The following is a 9639-nucleotide window of genomic DNA, read 5'->3' on the forward strand; positions in this document are numbered from 1 at the left end:
AGGACTAGCTTTGGAGGGCTCTCTTCATCAGCCACTACAGTCCTGCGTGATTACATCTCAACTCATAAGCTTCAGTTCAGGCATTACTGTGTCACGCATGTTCCATGAGGTAAATCAATGGTCTGATAATCTGGGTGGCATGACATTCTTGCCCTCTCTGGTTCATCACCCATGATAAGCCAGTAAAGATGACCACTTAAGAGTCGGAGCTGCTCAAAAAGTGCTCTGGATCCCTCAGGACACAGAGCTTCCTCTCGACCAGGAGCTATGCGTTTCCTGATGCCCACCCTCGTCCTTTGTGGATTGCTCACTCAGGTGACCAAAGGTAATGGAACCCTATGTAGTAGGAACTATGGAGACAGGACAGTGGCTGCACCTGGGCTCTCCGAGTGTCTGGAGGGGGAGATAGAGTCCCCCAGGAAAAGCCCTGGGCCAATCAAGAACAAGAGCAAGGGCCTTATTTCGGCCCGACTCCCTGAGAATCTGTCTGTCAAAGCCAGCAAGCTGGGCGTCCTCTGAGACGACTCTCCAAAAGCCCAGAACCTCCTCAGGCTCTGAGCTGCCCCCTCGCTGTCTGTCCAGCCACCCAGGGTTAGCTCGCCTCGCTTCGCTTCCACTGTGACTGTTTCTTTGCTGTCTGCCCTTTGTCTGGTGCTTCCTACCATCTTGAATTCTTCCTTGTCCCGAAAGCGCCTCAGAGGCAGGCCCTCGTTTCCGTGTTCTTAGGTGTGGTAGACAAGTCCAAGGACCCTCTATATTCTGCAGAGCTGTCTCGTGGAAGAGACAGTGTTTCAGTTTGGGGTGGAGAAGCAGGAATAAGTGGCATGAAGACAGGGTGGAAGGCCAAGTGACCAATGAGGAGCTTCTGGTTTTAGGTTAATATGAAGAACTTATTCCCCCTTTTTAATAATGTTACTTTTGAAAATTATCTATTTTTATTGAAAACTAATACTTGCAATTGACTCATGCATCAAGCAATTGATATGATTATGTAAATTTAAGGAAATGAAAGTACTCTCCTACTCAAGAATACTTTAAAGTCCTGTCTTCTCTTTCAGAATCATTATGACAAATTTCTTATATGTCCTAGCAGATGTGTGTGTGGGTGTGGGTGTGGGTGTATGTGCATGTGTGGGTACATATTTATACCCTTTAGGGCTTTAAATAATTCAGTTGTAAATGAACATTGTGGGTTGCTCTGAAATGTATAAGCAATATGTCTTAGTGATTTCTTATTAATAATAAACCTAGTTCATTATTTTTAAATGATAGGTGAAATTTTCAGGACAGGAGTGGATCTCTTTATTTAATTGTTTCACTACTTGTATAAGGCAGATTTTTAATCTTCACAAACAATTCTGCAAGGAAATTCGTAAATAAATACATATCTTTCAACATAATTATAAGTGGACCACACACACACACACACACAGGGCCAAACTGTCCACCAAAAAGCTACACCTCTTTCACTCCTATTGCCTGTTGAGAGAGGGTTGGCTTCCAGACACTCTCCAGGTTATCAGGTGTTTTTCTATTATATGCTTCCAAGTTTTAGAGTCTGATATGTGAAGATGGTGTCTTCTTGGTGCCTTAATTGTGCATGAACTTGAACGTCTCTCCCACTAGATTTCGGAACTCCTTCTCATTGATTTTTAAGTCTTGATGATCTAAGGAAACTGACTTGTTAAATTTGATGGTATTATAATTTGCTTAGAAAGATGTTTTTACTTCCTTGAAATGTAACAAATAGGCTATCTTGTGCACATGTCAATGTGGTGAGTGAACTAAACAATTAATGTCTACATTCATTTCTGATTATAAACTATTTGCTGAAACTTTGGAAGTTTTGAGGTTGTAAGGAAGTAAAAATAAAGTTTTGTGATGTTGTCTTCCTTTAGTTTCCTTATCATTTGAATAAAAATGTATAGCTCATTTATAAATTCCCTATTGCATCAGAGGTATTTTCCCATATACCAAATATTTTTCAAAAATTGTATTTTTAATGATTATATAAAATTTCATAAAATGGATGCTGTGTAAATTATTTTTCCAACTATTTTTGCATAAATAAGCTTTAAATACTAGGACAGCTAATCAACACTTTCTTATCCATAAATTAATCAACATAAAATTCCTAGAAATACATTTTTCCTGTCTGCTTAATGTAGCATCAATTTCAAATTCTTTGCAAATTCTATAAATGAAAGGTTATATTGAATTATTTAATTTTCGTTTATATCTTTGGGTAATGAAGTCAAACTTCCAATACAACTTACTATATATTTCAACTTTTCTACAAATTGTTTCTGCCTATTTTGCCACTTTATTTTGGAGGGTCAGTTTGAATTCCTCTTGATTTATATAGTTTCATTTTTATTTTCCTTTACAGGTCTTGTTTTGAAATTTAATGATTTAACCCCTCTGAGCTTTAGGTGATATTGCATCAAGTGGTTTATGAGGCAAATTTTTACCAAGCTGAGCTGTCAATCATTGGACTGCTATCAATAAATGCATTTCAGTTGGTGCTAGCTGATTCTTACCTGATTATGCTTTAGCTAGATGACTTTCCTGCCTGAAAATAGACAAACTCCATTCATATTTTCTAATATCTGGGTTTTGATGTATTGGTGATAAAAATCCCATGTCCTAATAACATAGTAGTTCCAGGTTGTTGCAGAACTTTTGGGAAATGACTACTGCCAGTCTAGGAAAAAAGCCAGTAAGTTGTGGATTATTCCCAATTACTATCATCTTAGGAATGGAGCCAAATTCTTGCAATCATCTTCGCTATTTCTATTGCAACACCTTCATATGCTCCAGGAAGTCCACTGCGTCTATCTGCAAATCACACCCAGAGTCCCTCGACTCCCCGGCCTCCACTGGTGTCACTCTGACTCCAGTCACTGGGTCTCTTAACTGTGTTCCTGCTAGAGCTTCCTCGTGGGTCTCTGCCCTGCTCTAAATCATCACAGCTATTGTCGAGACATCATCATACGGGACCTGCTCACACGGGACATCAGATCACGTACTTTTTCTGGCCCTAATTCTCTGACCGCCCCTTCTTCATGCAGAGCAATGTCCAGAGTCCTGGCCTCATGTGATCTGGCCCTTATGACCTCTCTCACCTCATCTTCTACCTCTGTGGTGCCATTTAGTCCTCAGACGTGCTCAGTCCCTGGAGGTCTGCATCCTCTGCTTGAAATGCACTTGCTCTGCATACTGGCATGACAATTCCTAAGCCATCTTCAAGTTGCTGCACTGCCACCTTGCCACACAGACTGCTGCTAACTCCTGTTGAATATCCTGCTGAATAAGCTGGGTGCAGTGACGCACGCCTGCAATCCCAGTGGCTCAGGAGGCTGAGGCAGGAGGATCGTGAGTTCAAAGCCAGTCTCAGCAATTTAGCGAGGCCCTAAGCAACTCAACGAGACCCTGTCTCAAACTGGCTCTTTCCTCCGGAGCTAGAATACTCGCCTCTAGGTACCCGGGGCAGCTGGTTGCGGGAAGATGGTATGTCGTGTGCTTGATGAATGGAGGACCACGAGCCTGCCAGCTCCTCCTCAGTCACATCCTCGCCCTTTGACTGAACACACGCTGCTCAGAATCCCGCTGCACCTCCCTGAGGCCCAGCGCCCCTTCCTACCCAGCTGTTCTGACCTTGTCCTCCAGCTGTTCTGACCTCATCCTCCAGCCTCCGCGCCTCTCCTCTCTGCCGCTCCCTCTGAGCGTGTGACGATCCTACACTGCAGGGACTGAAAAAATTTAAAGAGGGCCATTTTCCTTTTAGCACTGTTGACATTCATGCCGGTGGCCCTTACTCCTGTCTCTTCTGTCCCTTTTGCCGCAACAGAGGAAGTGTCTTCGCCTAAAATTAGATCTGCCCTGTACGGATGTCACCCTGTCACCTCATGAAGTGATGACGTCCTTCTGTCATCTTGTCTCTGTATTCTTTTTTCTTTTTATCTTTTCTTTCTTTCTTTTTTTCTTTTTTTTTTTGTCGCTCCCTCTCCATTTTTTTGGAGGGTACTGGGGATGGAACCCAGGGGTGCTTAATCCATATCCCCATATCCCCAGCCCTTTTTATTTTTTCATTTTGGCACAAGGTCCGGCTAAATTGTGTAGGGCCTTACTAAGTTGCTGAAGCTGGTCTTGAACTTGCCACCCTCCTCCTCAGCCTCCTGAGTTGCTGGGATCACAGGCGTGCACCCCCACACCTGGCCATCCCAACTTCTCAATTGTTTATAAGCACGGTCTGGTGTTTCTCCATCATCAGGACACAACCCCAGAGCCTTCCCTCAATTCCACATCGCCCCCAACGCAGCCTTCATTTCTCTGCTCTTCTTCACACCTGAACTACAGGGGCGACATCCACTGGTCTCTCCTTCCGGTTCCAACCAACCTCAACTGAGCAGTTCTTTTCTACCACTTTTTTTTTTTTTCTTTATTTTTTTTACTTTTTTTTTTCTTTATTTCTCTTTACTACTAATAAATAGCCTTGATAACAATTTCACTAGGTATAATGGATCTCTTAGAAATTTCAGGTAAGCTCTTGTTGTTCTTCATTTATATTTTCCTTCAAGTCTTTTAATAAAAACTTATACAGGTTACAGAGTTTCAGTTATGCAGGATAAATAAGTTATAGAGTCCTATCGTACAGAATGGTGAAAATACTGTATTACACACTTGAAATTTATTAAACAGGTACATCTGAATTGTTTCCTCACACGAACAGGTAACACTGTGAGGTGATCTGTTCATTAGCCTGATTGCGCAAAAAGAGACTCTCATTCGTTAAGGGGACATTTAGGTATCACAGGTGTGTGATGTGAAGTAAGAATTCATGTCCTTCCACCAGCTCTAGGAAAGCTCAAGCCTGCTGAGCCTGGAGCGAAATCCAAATGGACGGTACTCTTGCAGAAGAAAGTGGATTCACACACACACACATACACACACACACGGTGTGATACGCTCTGTTGGTTTCTATCACAGTGTGTGACTGCATGAGACACATTTTTAACCTGTCTTTTTCTCTTTTCCCAGCTCTATGGAGGGACAATTGACAAGTAAATATTGTATGAATTCATAGTGTGAAATCCTGTCTTTCTACCACTCTTGAAGCTGCTCTTCTAAGGATTGCCGGTGACCTTCTTGCTGCCTGTTCAACAGACATTTTTCAGCCTTTTTCCTTGGTTTGACTATAGACAGTCACTTCCTCCTTTAAGAAACCTTCTCCTCCCCTGCTGAATCAGATCCCTGTGCCCATTTCCTTGTGGCATTTGCCATTTTCACGCACACCAACTGTTAGAATCCCCAGAGCTTCGCCATGGCTGTGGAATACTCTTCCAGAAATGCCAGGATGTCATCAGCTCACTCTGGGATCATCTCTCAGCCCTGGGCCAGGGAGTTGTAGATAAACATTACAGTTATTTTGACCCCCAAGTAGGATAACTCTGGGCTCGTATTATGGCCTGGCTACCGGAGTTTCTCGTGGGGTTAGGCTCAGGTCAACTATGGTGCTAACTAGTGTGATAGCCACGTTTTCTTGAACTTCTTGCTTTTCTGACTTCTCCATTTTTATACTTTCTTTTAAAACCTCTCAATTAAACTAATATTCTCAAATCTTTGCTCAGGTCTGCTTTGGGGTAAACCCCAAGCTGAGACTCTACGACCTCATTCTCTTGTTTTGTTCTGACTCATCTGTTTGTTTCTTTTGAGTCTTTTCCTATAACAGATGGATGGATAAAGAAAATGTGGTATATATACACAGCCATTAAAAAAAATGACTTTATGACATTTGCAATGATTCCAAAATTTATATCTATTGTCAAAACCTCTCTTCTGATTTCCCATGGCTATATTCAACTGCCTTTTCAACATCCTAGGAATATCTTATGTGCTATGCCCCCAAACAAATAATCTGTCCTATTCTTTCTACAGTAACTCCCATAGTCTCAGTTAGAGCCACCAACAGGTCACTCCTGGAAGAAGCCTACCTAGTACACCTTCCCGATTCCTCTCTTTCTTGTCCCTCATCTGAGCTTCATGTGAAATCCTGAAGAACCTAAATCAATGAGCTCATGTTATGTTCTGAAAAAAAAAGTTAATATGCATCTGAAGGGCCTGGGGACTCTGGTCCTGCTACTGCATGCTCTCTGCATCTTGGGTTCCTTTGCTCTTTGCACACAATACTTGCAACTTGTGAACCTCCCTCAGGTGCCTCAAGTACACTGAGCAGCGTCACCAACACTGAGACAGCATGGCTGCTCCTTTCCTGAAACAATCCGTGCCTCCCATGTGTCCTGCTGGCTCACTTCCTCCTTCTGCTCTAAGTGTAAATGTTTTAACTGTCTGCCTCCTCTCTCTCTCGCTCTTCCTCCCTCCTTCCCAATCTCTTCGAAGGCACATAGCACAATTTTTAATACATGCTTTGTGTTTTCTAGTTTCTCTCTCTCGATGACTTTTAGTACCTGTCATCCATTAGCCTAGACGGCAGAGGTAGTAAGTAGTTGTAAACTTTTGAATGAATGAGAAATGGCTATGCTGATGGTAGCGTTAGAATTTTGACCTACTTTTTATCCCCTGCAGCTGGCTGGTCTCAACCGAGATGCTGGAAGAATAATATTGGCTACTGCAGAAGACGATGCTTAGATGACGAGAGGTACATACTTCTTTGTAAGAACAAGGTCTCATGCTGCATCCCCATAGTGCTGCCCCCAGAATTCACTAGAAAGACACCGCCTCCCTTGGTCCATATCGAGGACATAACACCTGATTTGAGTGACTTGGACTCTTCTCCTGGTTCTCCAGTAACCAAACTGAGTGATCAGATCACATTTGATGACAGTCTGTTTCTAAAAACTGAAAAACTTAAAGCTCCTGAGAAACCTGTTACCCAGTTCATGACAACCCCCATGCGGTTACCTCATGCCGCAGTTAACTGATGTTTGCATCTGGGCGTGGGACCCCTAGAAATCCTGCTGGAAGAAACCCCCAGGCAGCTCATTCCACTCATCGAATTTCCTGGACAGTTCCATTGGAGGTTGGATGGACATAATTGCTACGGCCACAACATGGGCCAAGACGGTGACCTTAAGATTAGAAATGTATGTGAGACATAAGAATGCTCTTCCTTGACTTAAATGCTTTGTCTTCTTCTGGTGAATTAAAACGCATGGGCTAATTTTGGTCTCAAGTGAATATGTGTCTTGTTTTTTATTCATTATTATTTTAATTGTACCTATTTATGGGCTATGGTGTAATAACTCAATATATGTGTACAAGATGGAATGATCACATCAGGGTAGTTCATATTTCCATTCCTATACAGGTTTTTAAATTTTTGATGAACATGTAATAATTGTGCATATTATGAGATACAGTATGATATGCCAGTACGTGCATACGACACGCACTTACCTAATCAGGGTGAGCAACAATTCCATCTTCTCATCATTCCTTTGTGTTCGGAGCCTGGTGACCATGAGCTGCTGTCCCCTACCATGCTATGGAACACTAAGACTCAGCACTTCCACCTGACCATGTCTTGGGACCTGTGATCCAACTGCTCTAGCCCCCTGCTACCCTGCCCACCCTCTGTAATCACTGATCTGTGCTCAGGTGGACTTTCCAGCATCTCCAAGGGGTGAGAACATGCAGTATGTGGCCTTGTGTGTCTGACTTCACAGAATGTCACCTGATTCCACCCACTTCACTGCAAGTGGCAGGATTTCACTGTTTTATGGCCAAATCATAGTTCATTGTGTATCTATTCCACATTTTCTTTATCTGTTCATCAGTGCCTGGGTATCCAGGTTGTTTGCATAGCTAAGCTATGGAGAATAATGCAGCAATAAACATAGGTGTGCAGATATCTCACTGTGTGCTGATTTCATTTCCTTTGGATATATACCCAGAGGTGGGGTAGCTGGATCTTATAATAGAACCACTTCTAGATTTCTGAAGACTCACTCTACTATTCTTCATGGTGGTTACACTAATGTACATTTCACCAATATCGTATAACAGTGCCTTTTCCCACATCCCTGCCAGCATTTGTTATTTGCTTTTGTTTTTATGTTTTATAAGAGCCATTCTAATGGGGGTGACAAAATAGCTCATGGGTTTTGATTTCCATTTCCCTAATGGGATCACTTTATGATCTCTTTCTTAGCAAATTTGTCATTGGTGTATAAATATACTACTGTTTTTTAGATTGATTTTGTATCCTACAACTGTACTGAATTCAGTTATTAATTCTAATGGTATTTTGGTGGAGTCATTAGGTTTTTCTCTGTATAGAATCATATCACCTGCAAAGAAGGATAATTCAACGTTCTCCCTGTTTGTATACCTTTTTTTTCTCTTTCCTGGTTGTTTGACTAAAATTTCAAGTAATATATTGAATAAAAATTATGAAAATAGATACCCTTGTCTTGTTTCTGATCTTAAACAAAATGTGTTCTGCTTTTCCCCATTTGGTTCAATGTAGGCTATGAATTCATTATACATAGCCTTTGTTATGTTGAGGTATGATCCTGCTATACCCAACATATTCAGGAACTTTATCATGAAGGAATATTGAATTTCATCAAAACCTTTTCTGCATTTATTTGGATGGTCATATGATTTTTATCCTTCTTTCTGTTGCTATCATTGTTGCATTTATTGGTTTGTCTAAGTTGAACCACCCTTGAGTTCCTGGGATAAATCCATCTTGGTTTTTTGATGTGCTGTTGGATTCAATATGCTAGTATTTTGTAGAGAATTTTTGCATCTATGTTCATCAGGGATGTTGTTCTATAGTTTTCTTTTTTTGTTGTGTCTCTGTCTGGTTTTATTATAAAGGCAATGCTGGCCTCTTACCATAAGTTTGGAAGGGTTCCCTTCCTTTTAATTCTATGAAACAATTTGAGAAGAATTGGCATTAGTTTTTCTTTCAAAGTTCTATAAAACTGAGCAATGAAGCCATTCAGTCCTGGGTTCTCTTTCCTGACTTTTTATTACTGTTTCAATCTTATTACTTGTTATTTGTCTATTTAGATTTTCTGTGTCCCTGTACTTCGATTTTGTTGGTTATATGCATCCATAAATTGATGCATTTTTTCTAGTCTTTCCAACATGATAGCATATAGTTGTTCACATTGATCTTAGATGGTCCTTTGCATTTCTGTGGTACCAATTGTAATGTCTCCTTTTTTGTATTTTATTATTTGGGACCACCTACAAGCCTCCAAGAAAGAACACCCATATCCATATGCACATTTATGGGTACTCCCTGAAGCAAAGACAAATCACTTGCTTGTCATTTTAGTCAGTTTTTTTTTTTTTTTTTTTTCTGTGACTAAAAAACCTGACAAAACAATTAGAGGGGAAAACTTTAATTTGGGGCTCACGACTTCAGAGGTCTCAGTTCACAGATGACCGGCCAGCCATTCCTCAGGCCTCAAGGTGAGACAGAACATCATGGTAGAATATTGTGGCAGAAGAAAGCAGGTCAGGACATGGCCACCAAGAAGCAGAGAGAGAGAACTCTGTTCTTTAAGAGCAAAATATATACCCTAAAGGCATGCCCCCACGCACCCACCATCTCCTGCCATACCCTACCTGCCTACAGTTACCATTTGGTTAATCCTTATCAGG

General features: G+C 41.4%; 1 protein-coding gene across 1 annotated transcript; it reads left to right on the top strand.

The window, feature by feature from the left end:
- The first annotated feature begins 267 nt into the window (after window positions 1–267).
- Window positions 268–7138, top strand: Defb125 (defensin beta 125). Its single transcript, XM_047539234.1, has 2 exons — window positions 268–325; window positions 6586–7138. The coding sequence occupies exons 1-2, from the start codon at window positions 268–270 to the stop codon at window positions 6939–6941; spliced, it is 414 nt and encodes a 137-aa protein (XP_047395190.1). The 3' UTR covers window positions 6942–7138.
- The last annotated feature ends 2501 nt before the right edge of the window (window positions 7139–9639 follow it).

Source organism: Sciurus carolinensis, chromosome 2 (assembly GCF_902686445.1).
Source record: "Sciurus carolinensis chromosome 2, mSciCar1.2, whole genome shotgun sequence".
Classification (NCBI taxonomy): domain Eukaryota; kingdom Metazoa; phylum Chordata; class Mammalia; order Rodentia; family Sciuridae; genus Sciurus; species Sciurus carolinensis.